The sequence below is a fragment of the Choristoneura fumiferana genome, chromosome 20 (genome assembly GCF_025370935.1).
Source record: "Choristoneura fumiferana chromosome 20, NRCan_CFum_1, whole genome shotgun sequence".
NCBI lineage: Eukaryota > Metazoa > Arthropoda > Insecta > Lepidoptera > Tortricidae > Choristoneura > Choristoneura fumiferana.
Window position 1 is genome coordinate 241,799 of NC_133491.1, and position 20,982 is coordinate 262,780.

The following is a 20,982-nucleotide window of genomic DNA, read 5'->3' on the forward strand; positions in this document are numbered from 1 at the left end:
GTGCCTACTGCAAAATAACTTTAACAGACTACAAAAAATAACTTTCACATAAATCGGTAATCAATTGGTTTATTGCACCGGCTACTGCTTTTGTTATTAGGGTTGTATTTGATCCGTATTTATTGCTAATTAAAACCGCTGCGTTTTTTTCCGGCTATCCCCCCGTGTGTTTTGTCAGCGAGGTCTGTAAATCAGTGTTCGGCACCCGCATCGCGTCCAACCGAACCCCTCGCGAATGGCCGGTTTTACCCCCCTGCCACGACTACGCAGGAACAGCGGCTCCGCGAGAGATTCACGTCCATTGCACGCCCAACACGCAAACCACACAAAAGTTAAACGCGATCACACGCAATGTATTACAAAAATTGTTGGTCGCGTGCATTCGTAGTTGTTTTATTACGCGGGAGGTGAAGTTCATGGAATTGGATAGGCCTTGTGCTGGCTGCTTGTGTTATTTTACAGGAGTTAGAGCTGTGCACTGACATTTCGTGGTCCCGTTGAGGCATAAATAATAATTTCTGTAAAATCTGAAACAAATGAAGGTCAAATAAATGGATTGGAAGAAATTGGAAGTGTATTGTAAGTTTTTTTTACACTTGACACCGATTGACCCAGTACCAAAGTACGAAAAGCTTGTGTTATGGACTAGGCAATGGATACACATACATACATACATAAAATCACGCCTCTTTCCCAACGGGGTAGGCAGAGACTATATCCTTCCACTTGCTACGATTCTGGCATACAACTCTCGCTTCCTCTACATTCATAAATCTTTTCATGCATGCACGTCGGTTATGCATGGTCGGCAATGGATAAACTTACTTAAATAGATAGATACATAATTAAATACATACATATTAAACACCCAAGATTCGAGAACTAACATTCGTATTATTCACACAAATATCTGTCCCGACCGGGGATCGAACCCGGAACCTAAGCTTCGTAGTCAGGTTCTCTAACTACTGAGCCATCTGGTCGTCAACAGTACATTGTGTCTTAAGGGCGGTAAATAAGGAATTATGAACGAGAGTCTATTAGAAGCCCGAAGTCGAAGACTGAGGGCTTTAATGAGTCGATGTTCGTAATTCTAGTACCACCCGTGCGACTTACAAAGTTTTTCTTCACATTTAAATAAATCGCAATAAAAATAATAATTAATTATATATAATAATTTAGATAAATCGCATGAACTGTAACAAGTGTCCTTTGCTAAATAAACACTTTTTTTTTTTTTTTTTATTTGCGAGCGAAATTGTTTATTTGTAAGACAAAATATTGTTTTTGCCAACATTGCCGATACCTTAGGCTGCGCTCTTGGCAGCGCCAGCATCCTCCCCTGCTGTTTCGCGCCCGAGCTGCGGGAGGGTGTGCCGTGCGCAGCAGCAGCGCGCGCAGCAATATCAGTACGCGCAATGACTCGTTCACCGACCACGGGTCTCATGACAAGCACATTAAGGTCGAGGGTTTTATTTGGGGGGTTGCAACCAAGGTAGCCTGCATGTTACGACACTGTTTACGAGCAAGTGTGATGAAGAAGTTGTTGTGTGTGTGCGCAGATCCACGAGTGGGTGTCGTGCGAAGAGGAGATGCTGCGCGCGCAGGCCGTGGCCGTCGGCGACGTGGACGACATCCTGCACCAGCTCGACAAACAAAAGGTCAGTGCTTTGAAATACATATAGAAATTTTTATTCGCCCTTCGCACAGTCCATAGATAGAACATTTATAACGCATTCAAATTATCAAAAGAATAAAGGCTAAAATGTCAAGGATAAAAATTAATACAATATTTTTATTTTAAGTTAGTTTTTAGATAAGGTCCTCACTGAAAATCAGCGCCACGGCTTGCCGTGGCATTATGCTGAGTGGGGACCTATTTAGCGTCATGTATGTCTTTATTTGTTCTATGTTTGTTTTTTATGGCTTTAAATAAATGTATTTTCTTTCTTTCTTTCTTTCTTTCTTTCTTTCTTTCAATAACTATCTAACAATTAAAATGCCAAAAATAAAAAAATATATAATTTAAACAATGAAATAAATATAGTCTAAGGTTGTAAAAACAATTACAGCATATTAAAATAATAACACTGCGAAGAAGCCTCCTTCAGAATTTAATTTTATACGTGACAACTACCTTAGTAAAACCCAAACCTCCTCAAACGTGCTCCTAAACAAAACTAATGAAAAATCGAATTAATATCACTTCAAATTCCAAAATTAATCTCATGAATGTCAATCTAAACTCTACCCTAGCACGAGCTCCTAAGGCCCACTTCGGTGGAGCATGCTATTAATTAAGGGGAGGTGTTACCGGGATATTGAATTAAGGCGCGTCCCACGGGCTTGGTTTATCTGCTAATTCTATTTTGCCGATAGAAAAGATAATTTAAGAGTTTTCGGGCTTTTCGTACGATATTAACTAAACTGATAGGCTTAGGTATCTCGTTGAAGGATCATTAGATTATCCATTGTGTTACTTTTGATAGCCGTTAACTTAAAAAGAACATTAAATAAAGAAATAAATATCATGGGACACTTGACACCAATTGACCTAGTCCCAAACTAAGCAAAGCTTCTACTATGGATACTAGGCAACGGATAAACATACTTATAAATACATATTATTCATCATCATCATCCCAGCCTATATACATCCCACTGCTGGGCACAGGCTTCCTCTCAGAACAAGAGGGTTTGGGCTATAGTTCCCACGCGGGCCCAGTGCGGATTGGGAACTTCACACGCACCATTAAATTGCTTCGCAGGTTTGTGCAGGTTTCCTCACGATGTTTTCCTTCACCGCAAGGCTCGTGGTAAATTTCAAATGTAATTCCGCACATGAATTTCGAAAAACTCAGAGGTGCAAGCTGGGTTTGAACCACGATCCTCTGCTTGAGAGACGATAGGTCAGACCACTAGGCCACCACGGCTTCTGTAAATACGTATTAAACATCCTGATATCTGCCCCGGCCGGGAATCGATCCCGGGACCTCAAGTTTCGTAGTCAGGTTCGCTAACCACTTGGCCATATGGTCGTCTAAACACATCAAACAAGTGAAACTTAGTTATTTCTCCAAGAGTGGCCTAACTCTTACTGTTTAAAAGATAATTAAGAATTAAGATAATTAAATAATTATGTGCAGTAAAACATTACAAAAGTTCTTAATTTGTGTCATTTTTTTAAAGTTCGTACCTGAATGAAGTGTTTAGGTCACACATATTTTATTAAGAAAAGAAGGGTGAGTTTTTGATGTCACAAACATAATCATGATCACATCAATGTAATTAATTTGTCAAGTTTATGAATTATACAATTCCGTAAATTGCTTCAACTTTGCCCTCTGGCCCCAACATTGCCTGATTCGATTTAGAGTCGATACCTTAGCACCCTTTAGGTTTTTAAACTTTTATCCCCTCGTAATAATAATTCCCGTGTATATAAAAGTTTAAAACCTATAAAAGTGCTAAGTTATCGACTCTAAATCAAATCAGGCAATGTTGGGGCCAGAGGGCAAAGTTGAAGCAGTTTACGGTTTATCTTTAATTTGTTTGTGTTCGCGCAACGTAAAACTCATAAATACAAATATAATTTTGCACGTAACTCCCAAAAAACTTTGAACTAATGACCCTCTGCAGGAGAGGCCATAGGTATAAAATTGTAATATTATTTAGTAGTCTGATACCGGGAACCACATTCACGCAAGGGTTTTAGCGATTGCTTTAACAGCCCTGATATCATCTCGTACAGCCTCCATTGATCCCAATAGAACCCGATTCGGATCGCTAGTTATTACGTCTGTTTGTTTATTGCCACATTAAAGTCAACATACCTTTTGATACCCCAATGTTTGCAGGGATCACGCGCGGTAACTAACCCCCCTGTGCTGCGTCATAAAACTGTATGAGTTTTAACCATCAAAGCGAAAATGACAGAACTTAACTATTAGGGTTTCGTACCTCAGTCGGAAAAAAAACAATTCTGTTGATCGTTTGTCCGCATGTCATCCAGGGCTCGAATTTTGCGTGCGAAAAGTGCGAATGACGTCAAATCACATATAGGTGATTCCAAATAGTCTTCTCAAATTTAGATTCAAATTCAACTTAAACTTCACATTCAAATATTTTTATTTGCATCTCCAGACAGTAACGAACACAACAAAAAAAGAGTTAGCGAAATCGGACCAGTGGTTCCCGAGTTTTGCGCTTAGCAACACATTTTACGATTCATTTTTATTTATATAGATGCAAAATTTATTTCGCATACTATTATTCACCACGTGTCGTGTCCGTAGTATTGTTAGTGTTCTTTGGTTTCCCTTTCAAAAGACCGCTGCCGTGTTATTTTGGGACAACCTCACATCATTGTTATAAAATGTTACGAAAATAACCCTAAAACGAAAAAAGGGTCGTCTATAGTCTATAGCAGAGGTTCTCAGATTGTCGACAGAGCCCTATTGGAAAATTAATTATTTACCGGATCCCTAATTTTAGGGCTACAATACAATACAATAACTCTTAATTGCACATCAACACAGTAAGCAGTACAGAAAACAGCTATATACATAGAGATTTTAATTATTTTTATATTTTTACTATTTAATCAAAAGCAATTAATTTCATACGAAGTTGTATGTTTTATTTTTTTATTGTTTTACTCTACAACCTTGCGGTACACCGTAAGTATTTATTTTGATTATGGATTTGCGGAGCCCCCGCAGAAGCTTGGAGGACCCCCGGAGCTCCGCGGAGCACACTTTGAGAATGGCTGGTGTATAGGGTATGGTCCTTTGTAAAGGATCCATGGGGAAATGAAAACCGTTGTATGAGTCTACGATATATCCAAATAAGAGAAACTAAGAATAAACAAGACAGAGAGTCTGTTGTAATGTTTATTTGGACACAAACTGTACATTATCCGGGAAAGGTATGCTATAATTTAGTGACGGTGCGTCATAGTGTCGGAATGTCAGTAATTTAGTGACAGTTGTTTTGTTTACATTCTTGCCCAATGCTCCTGGAGTGACGAAAAACAAATCATAGAATAATTTCAGGCAGACAGTCTACACCGGGATTGACCCTACTTTAGTCTTTGATATAGTTTAGATATATTTAGTGTTTAGTATTGTAACTAAGGGAACCCATACATCCCTGTATTTTTTATTATTATTATATTTTGTATTTTTTTTCTTTAATTGTATAATATATATATTGTATATTATATTATTATATTATATTGTATAATATATATAGTCTTTTGTATTTTATTTGTAATTATATTATTATGAAAAAATTACTTTCTTCCAAGTTTCTTGCGGCGCATTCTTCTTGGCAATGATGGTCTTTCCGAAAGCGCTGGTAGTTTAAAAAAATGACGTGTAAAAGTGCCCATTGCGGCCTATTTACTGAATAAATCATTTGAATTTTGAATTTGATGATTTTTTAAAATATTTTTGTAACACTTTGTAAAAGTACTAAAATACGCAGATTTGGAATATCGTTTAGTTTGGGGACTTTGTTTATAACGCTATAGTGGTACCCATTGGGTATCCAACATGGCTGCCAGTGTGCCAGTAGATACATAGCTTTTACTAAGCAGGAAATTAATCGGTATCTTTGAATTAAAACTATCCTGAAAGAAAGAAATAATTATCAACAAATTCAATTATCCGTGGTCCCTTATGAAGAGACCCCTAACAAATCCCATCCAATAGGTGAACTACTTTGGGTTAACTTGATAACCCACCAAAACCCGTTATCTGGTCGATAACTAGCGTATTAACTTCCATACACTTTGCTATTTCCATACAAGCAACTTAACACATGCGATTGACACTTAAGGTATTTAATACTTTGGCTTGGCAACTTTTCATCGCAAACTTTTCAACTTTGCCACGTGGCCAAACTTTGCAGACAGTTAACTGCGGTGGGATTACGAACTACCGAGTTCACTTACTGCCTCTAGTGAGGTAGCTTTGTTTGGAGTTAGTTTACAGAATTTTCGGTAGATGGCGCTGAAAGCAGTTTTGTAGACGTACATTTTTAGACTGCTATTTATTGCTTTTGCAGATTTCTTATTTTACTAATATCATATATAAATGATATTCAGGTTTGAAATCATAGAGTTTTTTAATGCCATTCAACCAGGGTACAAACGTTTTGTATAAGAAGCTAAAATTGCAGACTGAAAAAAAACAGTCGCTGCAGGGTCGAAAGTAAAAATAAATGTCGAAATTAATCGAAGCTGCCTTGTCTTAGTCTTAAAATTTCATCTAAAATGCTTAATTATGGAAATAATTTTGTTTCAAAGATGTTAGTTCGTTTTTCATCCATTTTCTAGCTGCAGCTGGTAGGTGTACTTGGCGTTACACGCGAGTGTCGTATCTGTGACGTATTAACTATTATTTAATCTATGTCCCTGCCGTCGTTGCCGCCTCGGCTCGCAGGTGCGACTGCCGCTCATCCCCCCAACAACCGATTTTATATCACAACTAGGGCTGAACAGCGCACGCGCGAGCCGTAGGGATGAGGTAGAGTCGATGACGGAAATAAATACTTTAATTTCTTTGAGACTTAACTTTTACGTGAACTATACAAGCTTTTTTAAGCGCGCGGTTGACGAAAAATTTACTTACACGGTCTACCGCCTAAATTGACCCGTAATTGAAATTATTTTGATAAATCACAACGTGCAAATGATTTTACTTAAGTAGTAGAGCACCGTAAATTGATTTCCGAAACATCAACATAACATATCATATTTTTCAAAATCAGCTTAAAGGATGCCTAGAGCTTAGAGGATAACTCAGAATCTAAAGCTATCGCGTAAAAATCGCGTAGGATATAACATTCTAGTCTAATTCGCTATCAGAATCTAGAAAATAATTTTCAATGGGCCCCTAGTACGGGTCAATTGTAACGGAAAAAACAGAGGTAAATAAAACCCAAAATAATGAACTAATCAATGAGTATTTATTATTAATTTCTTAAGACGTATCAGTCTGTTAAAAAGCCGTGGTGGCCTAGCGGTTTGACCTATCGCCTCTCAAACAGCCCTCTCGCACACACGATCTCAAACCCCGGCTCGCACCTCTGAGTTTTTCCAAATTCATGTGCGGGATTACATTTGAAATTTACCACGAGCTTTGCGGTGAAGGAAAACATCGTGAGGAAACCTGTACAAACCTGCGAAGCAATTCAATGGTGCGTGTGAAGTTCCCAATCCGCACTGGGCCCGCGTGGGAACTATAGCCCAAGCCCTCTTGTTCTGAGAGGAGGCCTGTGCCCAGCAGTGGGACGTATATAGGCTGGGATGATGGATGATGATCAGTCTGTTATGTTACATCAGTCTTAAGTATAGAGACTCTTATTTGGACTAGACAAAGCTAGCGTTTCAGTTGAACGAAACGTAACTTAATATTCTCCAAGTTTGTAATCATTAGGAGTTTTTAAATAATAAAGTAATGGTTGACAAATTACACCAATCGAATAATCCTAAAGCTGGCAAAGTTTGTGTTAAGAGTATTAGGCAACGGATAAACAAAATAATCCTAATCTAATCCTGCCGTGAAGCAGCAGCGTTTGCACTGTTGCGTTTCGGCGTGGAGAGTAAGACAGCCGACGAAATTACTGGCACTTGAGGTATCCAATCTTAGGCCTCTAGGTTGGCAACGCATCTGCAATCCCCTGGTGTTGCAGGTGTTTATGGGCGGTGGTGATCTCTTACCATCAGGAGACCCACTTGCTCGTTTGCCATCCAGCCGAATAAAAAAAATGTTAAAAATATACTTATACACATATAGGTATGTCCCACGACTCGAAAAAAAAAACAATCATTTTTATTAAAACTATTTACCGTGGGACTCACACATATTACATAATATTGTACCGATGCAATACCATCCGGTATAATATCATTAATATCATATCATTATTAATAAACTAACGATGGGCCTCATGAGAAAACTCAAAGTCACTCAGAGGGCTATAGAGAGAGCTATGCTCGGGGTTTCTCTGCGGGATAGAATTAGAAATGATGATATCCGCAGTAGAACTAAGGTTACCGACATAGCCCGAAGAATTGCGAAACTAAAGTGGCAGTGGGCGGGCACATTGCTCGCAGGACGGATGGCCGATGGGGCCAGAAGGTTCTCGAATGGCGTCCGCGGACCGGGAGACGAGCTGTCGGTAGGCCTCCAACAAGATGGAGCGACGACTTGGTTAAGATCGCGGGATCGCGGTGGATGCGGAAAGCACAAGACCGGTCTGAGTGGAGAGCCTTGGGGAGGCCTATGTCCAGCAGTGGACGTCTTTCGGCTGACATGATGATGATGATGATGATGATTATTAATAGTCGTGTTCTTTTTCTGTGGCAATATTTTTTTAATGGACTGATTTGAAAAATTCTATTTCGTTTGGCAACCACAATTTAATAAGAAGATACTACCCCAGAAATTTCTTTAGCTTTAGTTTTTTTTATTACTACCTATATCCGTATCGATAGCTCTCTCATCGAAAGTTTCATCGACTGCGCCCGCCCCTGAGTAAGGGGCGGCGCCGCGCGGTTGCCGGGCAACGGGCCGGCCCGGCGCCGCACGTGGCTACCTGTCAGCTGTCAGTGCCGCCTGTACGCACGCCGGCAGCTGACGTGGCGAAGGTTGAAAATTATGAATGGAATGAGTTAGGCTCCGTCTATGAGCTCTTGTGTCCTCATCAGCTGCGAAAAAGTCTGAACTTCATTGTCGTTGATTTGTTTCAGGCGACGATGTATGTACATAATTATGGATGTATGTAAACTCTTTATACTCGTAGTATACCTAAAAAAGAACATAAACAACACACAATTGACCAATGAGAAAACCCATAAAGGGATTTCTTCCAGTTACTTTTGAACGATGGACAGGACGTCAGAAGCGAGAGTAGACACACTTAACTGAAAAGATAATAAAGGACCGTAATTTTTTAATTGATCCAAACAGTACATTAAAATACACACGTACTAAAGCATATTGAATTTTATTTCGAACATGGTAGAATATTAATTTAAGCTCTCGGTTGTTTTATATTATAAACGCTGCTTTAAACGCAATGCGTTTGACGCACATCAATTTTTATCAGATAATTTAATTACCAAACATTGTCTTACGCGGTGAGCGCAGCGGCAAACGCATGTTTAGTAATTAGATTGCGTGGATTGTGATTGGTTACATTAGAAGTGCGTCAAACGCATTGCGTTTAACGCAGCGTTTATCGCATGAAACAACCGAGTGCTTTACACTCATGATACACAGTTAATAGTCACTATATCAGACTAAAACTCTATTACAAAAACATCAACGCCAATATTATCGACGTAGTACAAATCTAAGGGACAAATACTCGTATATTTCATCTTGCTTTTCCTAAATCAAACGGACAACTAAAAACTACAAATATAGTACAGTCACGTCTAAAATATGTATACAAAAACAAGGTTGCATAAAATATGAAGTCATACATTGTATCAAAAATATTTATTAATTACTGACACCAAAAAATTGTATTCATTAAACTTTTTCAGTATTATGTAATCACAAAATGCTTCAGAAAGTTGCATACTTAAATAAATTCCATTTAAATGTATCCACCTCGTAGGCAAAAATAAGTATACATGAATGGGTTCCATATACATATAACCACACCAATTTGGCAAATATTTGTATACGCCGTTTGATTCATAAATATGTAAACACGATTTGATATTTTGATTCGTTTTGAAGAATTACTGTTTTGTTAAGATTACATGTCTGTCTCTTTCGTAACCTGCATCCGGGCAGGGACATACATACTACGAATCCATACTCCATTAAAATAATATTATATACTGGTGACCCGTTCCGGCACAACACGTTACGGTGTACATAGACACCGTGAATCACACTATTTATTTGTGAAAACCGCATCAAAATCCGTTGCGTAGTTTGAAAGATCTAAGCGTACAGACAAAAAAAGCGACTTTGTTTTATACTATGGAGTGATGAATGAAAGTAACTCTGTCTGTTCCGGTATCACGTCGAAACCGACTGGTTTCGACTGTCAAGGGGCTGAACATAGGGTACTTAGTTTTTATCTCCAAAAGCAACCCTTAAGGGGAGAAAATGGGGGATGAACTGACTGGAGTGAGCTGGATGAAATTTGGTATGGATATATTTATTTTTTTATACACCATCAAGATCACCAAATACTTGGAAACGTCCAGAGTGGTCATTAATATCGACTAAGCCAAAGCGATCAAGTTGTTCGGGTCATCCACTGAGGACAGATCCACTGAAGCATCTATAATTTGCAATCTTTAATCATTGTAATTTTAATTATAGAAGACAGCTTCTGAATGACGATCTCTCACTCATCGTACGAAACACAGTAGCAGGACTAGCCAGCTCCTGCTTCACGTCGATATTCTGTGAGAGTGTGGTACTACCCCGGTCGAGCCCGCCCATTCGTACTGCAAACCAAGAACTGGCTACAGTGCGGCTCTACCACTAACAATTAACAATATAATTAAAATAAAATAAAAAATGCTTAGTGCACCTTTCTGAGAATGACCCTAAACTGAAATACTCAATATTTACAAGTCAATTCAATCTAAGGACTGTCAAGTGCGTCATAGAATAATCGTGAGATAGACGTATGCAGTGACAAGTCCGCACTGTTTTCGTGAATTGTCAAATCAGTTAAATATACAACTTACGATTCTATGCCAGTCAGACAAGGTTTGTTGTTGCAGTCTGGATACATATTTATGAATCAAACGGCGTATACAAATATTTGCCAAATTGGTGTGGTTATATGTATATGGAACCCATTCATGTATACTTATTTTTGCCTACGAGGTGGATACATTTAAATGGAATTTATTTAAGTATGCAACTTTCTGAAGCATTTTGTGATTACATAATACTGAAACAGTTTAATGAATACAATTTTTTGGTGTCAGTAATAGATACATATTTATGATGAAAATGTGTGGCTACATATTTTTCAGATTTTTTTGTGTATACATACTTTTAGACGTGACTGTACAAGCGATACTAGGAAATTAATGCATTTGATCTAGACCCGCTGAATGAAATTTCTCTTTGAAATTTATCATCGTGGAAGGAGGTTCAAAGCCCAGTTTAAACCTGCAAAACAAATCCTGAAAATATTACATTGCTGCGCCCCATCGACCGCTTCAAACTTATTCCCTTTACGACTTTGTAATGTAATACAACTTGCACCATTTTCCCTGCAAGTCTAAACTAAGCTTGGAGAATGGCCGAGTTCGCAAGCGCTCGACGGAATTTAAGTTCTTGCTTTTGATGCATTTCTTAGTAAGACTTGTATGTTATTTCTTGGGAAATATTTTTTGTCACAAAGTTGCGGTAAGAATGAATGTTCCTAGAATGAGTGTTGAATGAATGTTGGTATATTCCAAGTAGACTTTATGCAAGTCTTAGATGAGTATACGTGCGTGACGTCGTGAATATTACTTATCTAGGTATTATTTCATTTCCAAAAATAAGAATACTTAATTCGGAGTGCATGTGTGATTGCTAGATTACAGTTTCTACTGGAGTGTATTCCAGTTAGACCATCTGTTGAAATACAGTGGATTAATTTTATAACATCTTGTAAATATATCTTTATCTTTACATAGCTTACTGTGTACGCATAAATCTTTTTAACTAAGCGACTGATTTTATTGCGGCGTTCACTATCAGTTCGATAATTTTTCACGGAAGCTTTAAGTATATATTATAATATATTAAATATGATACATACATACTCCGATATACTACGATGTACCCCGGCTTTGCGCAGGTATAGCTTTTGGGAAATGGAGCTGAAAATTTGCTGAAAAGTGCAAGAGTCAAAAGATAAAGAAATAGAGACCTTTATTTTTGAAAATTGCACATACTCGGGCCCGGCCTCGGGTAATAGGGAGACGACTGGGTTAAAAATATATCATTCTATTTAGTCCGACAGTTAAATTATGGAAAAATATGGGACAAGTATTTTTTGGTTTATCAAATTATAAAAAATCGACAAAGGTATAGATCATCAAACTTCCGGAGTGGGGGCTCGTGACGTCACTATTAGGTAAAAATCGTACGATATAGTGACTTCACTCGCAACTTGTAAGCACTGCATCCTCGTCATTTTTTGTTTGTCAAACAAAAGAAAAAATACGTGCACAATTTTTTTTAATTATCTAAATGACGGACTAAACAGTTTTTTTAGTCGTCGCCTATTCTAGGCGGGGCGAATCGCTCTTCTATACTTAATAGGAAAAAGAGTTAATAGTAGAGAGGGAGAGTTGCCACGCGGACCCAGTGGATTGTGAATATACCATTTAAAAGCTAGTGTACCAGAAACTTCGAGATTTACTCCATTTTGTGAGAACTTCAACACTGTTAAGCCTTCGTTACCACGTCGACAGTCCAACAGAAACCCCGTAAAATTATAAAATAACGTCGTCCTCGCGAATTATTAAGACAAAACAGTTTCCCGGACCATGGCCGCTATAAAAATTGCAAGGTTTCCCACCTGGTGAGGGATCACCAGCGCAGCTTGAGCTATCACGTACCCACGCTTTGTTCCTTTGGGTCCTTGCGGTGTATTGGTGGAGAGAGGGTTGGAGGTTCTTGGTGTGCTGGTTGCGGGGTGATGCTTGGAGGGAGGGATCGATAGAGGGGGATGTGGGGGGCGTGCCGGGAGCAGTCGCGCGCCGGCAGCTAACGAGGAGGCCGCGTGCGATCATCGTATAACAGGAATATACGAATTACGATCATGTCTCTGATGTTGGGGTTTGGCAATGGGTAAATAATGGTTCAGCAGATTGTGATATTCACAGCAGCTCTCTAAATTTGTTTTGCTGATAGATACGAAGGATTTGTACTGCATACATTGATGCCGTTCGGTATGAACGGTGTAAGTGGTGGTGGTACTTTTAGGACCGTAAATAAAGTATATGAAAGATGCCCGAGAAGAGAAAAGATATTGAAACCATCTTAAATATACGAATCTGACTTATGACTATAGATTATGCCATGACAAAAATGCCAAAAAGGCGGAACCTTATCGCACTATCGTCATTATAGGAAGGCTTGTCTCTCCAGCCGGTTGCTGGCTTGTTCCTGGCCATTCCGGGCGACCCTGGCCCAGCCTGACCCTCACTTCCGGGACATTAACACCGTAAATAGTTAAAGCGCATTAACTATGCGCGGGTGAGGGGGGACCCTCAGGCACACACACACACACACAACACAACACTGTCTTGTCGGTTTACTCAGTTCATTTATTATGACTACGCATCTCATTTTTAGGGTTCCGGAGCCAAAATGGCAAAAACGGAACCCTTATAGTTTCGCCATGTCTGTCTGTCTGTCTGTCCGTCCGTGGCTTTGCTCAGGGACTATCAATGCTAGAAAGCTGTAATTTTGCACGGATATATGAGTAAACTATGCCTACAAAATGGTACAATTAAAAAATGGTGGAAAAATTTGAAAAAAATCAGGATGGTAGTAAATATATCAAACTTTCAAGGAAAACTATAACGGGTAAGTTTGCTTGAGAATTATTAGTAGTTTATGAGTAAATAGCAGCCTAAGGTATAAAATATACCTAAACTTGGAAGATTCCGTATAAAATACGAAATCCTTTAAAAATATCACTTAATTTTTTCGTAATGGCTACGGAACCCTATTTTGGGCGTGTCCGATACGCTCTTGGCCGGTTTTTTTGTGTCTAGTGGGGACATCTGGATAGGTAAATTCAAAACCTCTGAAAGCTTAGTTGGTAAAAATGTCGCCAGAAAGAGTGTTACGAACGAGCCGAGACATGTTGCGGTGATAATTAAAGAAACATGTTTTTGTCTTCTATGTTTGTATTTTTTCAAAAAGGGTTTCCGTTCTCGTCTGATATTGAAATGGTCATTCTACTAATGTTTAAATGCGAAAGTTTGTGAACAGACGTCTGCGTGCGTGCGTAGGTATGCTTGTTATTCTTTGACCCTAAAATGTGTGGACGGATTTGGGTGAAAAATATGTAAAGAACGCATTGTTTTTTAACAAAATCTCAATCGCCAAGTGATTGGGTGTTTATTAGACAAACCACATCGTGATTTTTGGGAATTAAATTCAGACACTTCAACTTGACTGCCATATGTAGCTGGTAACCTATAATTATACATGAGTTAGTTCTACGCGTAATTTAGTAATTAGCAACCGGTAATCTTAAAATTGATTGTTTTAATAATTGATTTGCGCACCTGTGCCATTTCATTAAATTTGTTATAAATTAGCGAGACAATGGTCGGGAAAGTTCCGAACTTCTGTCATCCGGTAACATAAGTGGCTGCGCCAAATTCTTCAGAGCATTGGAGAGTCATGAACTTTCGTGTGAACTTCTGTTTCCAACCATTTCTAGGGATGACGAACGGTACCTTATTACTTAGAAAATCATTTTTGTCGACCAGATAGCCAAATAGTGGTTAGAAAACATGACCATGAAGCTGAGTTTCCAGGTTCGATCCCGAGTCGGGGCAGACGTTTGTATGAAAAGTACGAAGGTTTGTTCTCGAGTCTTGGGTGTTTAGTCAGCGCTGCAGCTCTGGCTACCGCACACGCTGAGCTGAGTCCTTTAATCAGCGCTGCAGCTCTGGTTACAGGGCTCTGGCTACCGCACACGCTGAGCTGAGTCCTTTAATCAGCGCTGCAGCTCTGGTTACAGGGCTCTGGCTACCGCACACGCTGAGCTGAGTCCTTTTGGCATCACACTACTTACAGCGCATCGTCTCTAATTTTTCTCTCTTCTATTTATGTTTTTACCGTTTTTTTGTTGTGATGTAGTGTGTTTTTTATGTCAATAAATGTTGTGAGTTTGTGAGTTTAATAGGTACGTATGTTTATCCGTTGCCTAGTAACCGTAACTTCTTGACAGGCAGGATTTCGTCGCCGGCTAAAGATTGTTTGCAAACTTTAATGACGACTTTCTTCTTTTTTTTTTAATTGGTATCACCTAAAACCACGGTATCTCATGCAGAGGATTGTGACTTCGAAAATGTGAAATTTATGTGCGAAATTACATTTGCTTTTCGATGAAGGAAACGCCGTGAGAAAGCTTGCTTACTTCTCCGAAAAAGTTCAATTATGATGAATTTACCAGTCAAAAATGGGCTCGCTCGGGGACGAACAGTCCAAGCTGTCTTCTGAGAGGTGCTATTTATGCCACCTATGGGAAATAGTAATGTATGTGTGCCGTCGTCTAATAATTTAGGAGTAACGATTTGTGTCTAGGCTATTCAGACTAGTATCAGACTTAGAGCATTATTGATTACCAGCTATCAATTTATTCCCACCGACTATTGCTCACCGACCGGAAACAATGGACAGTACTCGACCGTTAGTTACCTTCAGCTACTCGCTCCAGTAGCGAGAACGCCAGACAGCGCCCGCACTGCTGTGACGAGCACTTGCCGTTTAGTGCCACTTGCTAGCCAGAGGCTACTCGTCGCTTACACACAAAGGCACTAACTACAAATCGATTCTTCAACGGGTGGCTTAATTTTTAAATGATACATATGGCAAGATGTACACTAACTCCGAAGACTTGCATCCGAAGACACACCCTAACGCTTTTCTTACTTTCTGGGTTGCGTGACGAAAATGTTCACTTCACGCCACCGACTTCATAAGCTTTGTATGTTAGGTTGGAAATACCCTAATCAACACATCGAAAATACAAACTGAGACATGGATGCACAGAAAAACCAGAAAAAGAGACCAGCGCTGGGAATCGAATCCAGGTCCTCAGCAATCCGTGCTGCGTGCTATAACCCTACACCACCGCTGGACAGAAATCTAGACACGAATTTTTCCTATGCATACATATCTCAGGTTGCTTATTTCTACTACGCTACTTAAGCAGCAGCACTAGCGACATCTATGTTCCGCTCTCATCGAGAGACGTCACATTCTTTCGGAACTAACCGCTCACCCAGAAGAGATGTCGCTACTAAGCAATCAAATTATGATTGGTTTTTGGAGTCTTTTTGTATTTTTTATTTCAACTCCAATTATTTTACTTTTACGGGTATCCCGTGAAACCATATCGAAAATACAAACTGAGACATGGATACCCGTTAAAGTAACAAATTTGGAGCTGAAATAAAAAATACAAAAAGACTCCAAAAAACTAATCATAACCTAATCAACACGTTGTATTCATCTCTGTCCAGAGGGTAGAGACTCGTGTATAAGATAGTTATGTCCGGGGATCAAGATTGTAAATCCTGTAGCCAAAATATCTAATATACATATACGTGTATAGCGGCGGCACTAATATTGATGTATTTTCGGCGACCGCTAACCATCCTCCTAACGACTCTTCAACTTGACGAACTCACGCACTCCTCGACTTCTTAATTTAGTTTACCCACTTTATGGCAAAAATACTCGTACCCACACGACCCGACCTTTACTGAGCCAAACATACATAACTTTGTGTTTGTCCAAAACAGGAATCTGTTTTAACTGTACAACGTAACTGACAAAAACATACTGTCGCTGCTTCCTGCTTGATGTTTTGAATTGGAGCATAATTTGCTACATTTTGTTTCCTTAACTGTCTGAAAAAATGAGTAACAAAACGAGTATCGTTAGCAAAAACTATAAACTAGATACAATGTAACTAACATTTCATGAGATTTTCCGTACGGATAATGACAGATGTAGTGAACAATGTTTTGTCATCGTAATTTGTCGGATAAGTTCGTATTGTTTTCTCAATAAGCTTCAGTAAACTTCAGTAAGCTAAAGCCTGTTCACGATAAAATCATTATTTATCTTGAAAATTAGCATTAATTACAATTTAATGATACACCAGGCCCTGTACTACGAAGTTCAAAATTCGAACTTTGTCTCTTGCCGTTCCGCTGACGCTTATGTTATTCAATAAGAGAGTGAGAGGGACGGAACTATACGAACTTCGATTTTCGAAATTTGTAGTAGTCCCCCAGATCATGCATGCCCCGATTTTATCGTGGACAGTCTTTAGTTGAGTAAGTGAGATAAATACGAACTTATAAGATGAAAACACATTATACAATATAATACTATTCAATGGAAAATCAATCGTGTAAACAAATGTGGCTACTGACATTGACACTTGACTGACGACTGGCTGACTGACTGACTGACGTTAGCTCTAGTGATGTGAATGCTCTTTAACATACTTCAATCAGCAGTAAATAATTATTTTTGAATTTATTCATATTTCATTATTTAAGTATTTATTATTTGTATGTTTACAGCTATGATAAAATAGTAGCGAAATGAAAATACAAGTTTATTTATACCGCCTTATTTTTTTTTAATAAATAACTTCTGTCCAATGGGGCAAAGAGTCAGAATGGCGGGTGTAAGGTGACCCGGGCTATTGTAGCTGGGGGATATTGTATCTGAACCGTCTGATGGCGTCCTTACGACGCCATTTTCTTCTCGGCCATTTTACGTTGTGTTCGTCAGAAGACTATCTTCACACAACACACATAAACATGGCGAGCATGGCGTCGTATGGACGCCATTAGACGGCTCAGATACAATATCCCCCCAGCTACAATAGCCCCGGGTTACCATTATAAACTATACAAAAAACGGCTAGACGGACTTTGATGAAATTTGGTATGTAGATAGCTGAACATCTGGAATAACACATAGGCTACTTTTTATCCCGTTATTCCCACGAGATAGGGATAAAATCTCGAAATAACAACCGCTGGAGTCATGAAATTTGGCATGCTTGTTTTTAATAATGTCAATATTACGAATAAGTTAATAGGTATGCTTATGAATACGCTCTACAACCTGAACCAATAAAATTCCTCAATTTGCAGAGCCAGCCATAATTATCGGTAGGTAAGTTGGTTCAGTCAAATAATTAATTTTGTAGGTACAGCACTAAATTTCCAGAGACTAGACCGACCATAGACCAACTTCGGTGAGGAAAAAAAATATCATGTCAATTTGACAAATATAACGGATTTTCGTCTTCCAATTAATTATATAAAATAAACATATTTACACGATTATTTAATGATAAAGTGATTGTTAAAAACAGTGGTGAGTTCATTGAGATGTGAATATGATCGGGATTGGCGTTCAAATGTAAGTAACTACGGAGTAATCGTGAAAAATTGCTTTGTTTACATGATTGATTTTTTCCATTGAATAGTACGTAGATCTGTAAATGTCTAGCCGTGCTAGACTGGTAAAGGTCCATTTGACAACTTTGACATTTGTGTCACGTTTATGATTGGTTAAATAACTACTCCGTGATACCAAATGATGTGATGATACTTAAATAGGTGATAGTGTTGCTTAATCTGAACAACTTTCTCCAAGGAACATAGGTCGAAAAACAATTTTTTTTCGTCTTTCAAACTCAAACTCGTTTTTTGACCTATGTTCTATGGAAAAAGTTGTTCAGTTTAAGCAACACCTGTTTAAGTATCATCACATCATTTGGTACCACCCTGTACGAGTATATGAGCCAATCACAAGCAAGATTAAAACGTAGAACGGACTTCTGCCACCTGCCATCTAGTAATATATCTCCTGGATTCGATTTGTAGCATTGGAACATGGCGGATGTAGATGATATCTATTTTTGATATTTCTGCTTCTTAGGCTAGTTGAAGTATAAGTATAAAGTGTCTGACATTTTTTAATGCGCAAGTTGTCTCCGCGTGGTTCCCGGAATTTTGCTATCAAGTTGCAAAAACTACTATCACCGTACAACGTGAAGAAGAAGAATATATTTATCTTTATTTTAACTGACATTGGCCCAAGCCTTAAGGCCGCCATTGAGGGGAATAATAATAATAATTCTCCTGTCAATAAACTTTAATTAAAATACCTCAGATACAACACGTTGTTATTCCTGGCTTTGTCTAGTAAAATATTTAACAGGCGAGATTGGTTTGCGTATTTGATACCGTCAAATACCAATCAGGATTATATAGCAGGTGCGGTAACTACAGCTTATGCACGCGCTGCTGCAACCGCGTAGTTCAAACACAATTTAAATTGAGTTAAAAAATATATTTATACCTGTCAGGTAAACGCACATGTGCCCGTCGCTGTCCCAATAGTTGGCATCTCTAACTTATGACATTAGCAATAGAGATAACAACGTGGTGTCGTCTATTGGGTATTAGCGTGTCGAGCACTGTACGTTTACCTTAGCCAATAGCCACTCTACTGATAGTTGAAAGAAACAAAAATGCAACATACGTATAAAATGAATAAAATAAAATGAGATAATGTTTGCGTGTTCAATGTACTTGGTTAGGAATATCACGGCGCTAGCCATTCATAAAAAACAATTTTTAACATGTCTAAAGTAAAATAAATTAAGTATATCATTACCAAGAAAATCAGCCCTGGACAAATACGTCTCTTTGGCGTAGACATGGGAAACGAAATGTATGAAGGTATGAACGAAACTGATGACGTATGAGTGAGAGAGCGAGTGTACGAATTAGACTGATATTGTTTGCCGTTTTTATTTGATGGCAAATTAGACAATATACTACCGTAAAGTGATCACGATCAGATTGGTTTCTTTTCTATCCAACTTATTTAATGTGATTCTGAAGACGTGATATGGAGGGATGCTATACATTTCAGTAAATGTTTAATGAACATTTGGTAGTATGGTGCTGCTTACTCACATCTACGACAAAACTAATAACAAAAGATCACAAATCTCACCACCTACTGTTACGAAATACTGGCTTTCAATTTAGAATTATCCCGGATTACGTCTCTAGAACCTGTGTGTATTCCTTTTCTCCCCATGCCTGGAGTTGGTACTGACGTTATCTTTGTTCCAGGGTGTGCTGCGAGAGCTGGAGCAGAAGAAGCCCCAGCTAGATGAGCTGCTTCACACCGCGGAGAGCCTCAAGGGCACCGAGAACCGGCAGCAGCTGCACGGCAAAGGTTAGTGCCTTTTTAGTGTTCTGGCAGTGCTTTCCGCCATTCCGTTGACGAGTGGGCTGTTTGGAGTGACTTTTTTAAATGTTTTTTAAAGAATCAAAGAAGAATATTTTTACGTGGTTAAGGTTGCGAGGTTCTGTGATTTTAATGCGTTGTTAATTAAATGATTAATTTTTACGCATCATGTGTTTTAAAAAATGTAAATTAACAATTAATAACCGGTTTTATAAATTTACGTTATTGTTGAGGTACTATTCGTGAAAACATAACATCCGGAATATCATTAGTTTAAACGAAATTGAAGCTCAATTTACAAGTAATATGAGCAGAATTATAATTGGGATGCTTGAAGGGTGATGATTTTAGATAAACCTTAATATGAGTTGAAAATTACTTTAACAAATGTAGATGTGTCATGAATCAGCGAGAAAATTCTTCACATGCATAAATAAAAATATTCCTCAGTTTAGAAGTTTATGACTAAACTACAAATAGGGAACTAGGATAAAAGACTTTTTACAAAGCTACTACTTTTTATTTGATTCTATTTACTCGTATTACCCAGCAGTACCCAGAATTTCTGAGTCAAAGTTTTCTTCTTTAGCTGTAAGAACATAAGTATACCTATCGATATTTACTGTTATGTATGTCGGACTGTATAGTTGTTTATCCCTTACGTGAGTCGTTATCAGCGTATCTATCAATCCATTGTTCCATTATCCTACCCTCAACAGCTTTGTCCGGCCTCAATGTATCGCCTTCACTCGGTTTAATTGCCAATAATGCTTACGGTCTTTGAAGCAATTTATTGAACCTTCTACAAAATTTAATACACACAACACACAATCATCACGTCTGTATTTTCAAATGGAGTAGGCAGAGCACACGAAACGTTACCGCTTCGGAGCCACTTTTAGCAATTTTACAATAGTGACAGGTTGCTAGCCTGTCGCCTACGGTATAC

General features: G+C 38.6%; 1 protein-coding gene across 1 annotated transcript in view; it reads left to right on the forward strand.

The window, feature by feature from the left end:
* Positions 1 to 20,982, forward strand: part of LOC141439356 (uncharacterized) — a 1,011,003-nt gene that overhangs the window by 203,360 nt on the left and 786,661 nt on the right. Inside the window, 2 exon segments of the mRNA XM_074103643.1 lie at positions 1,563 to 1,661; positions 19,916 to 20,021. Of these exon segments, the coding sequence (XP_073959744.1) occupies positions 1,563 to 1,661; positions 19,916 to 20,021 (205 nt within the window).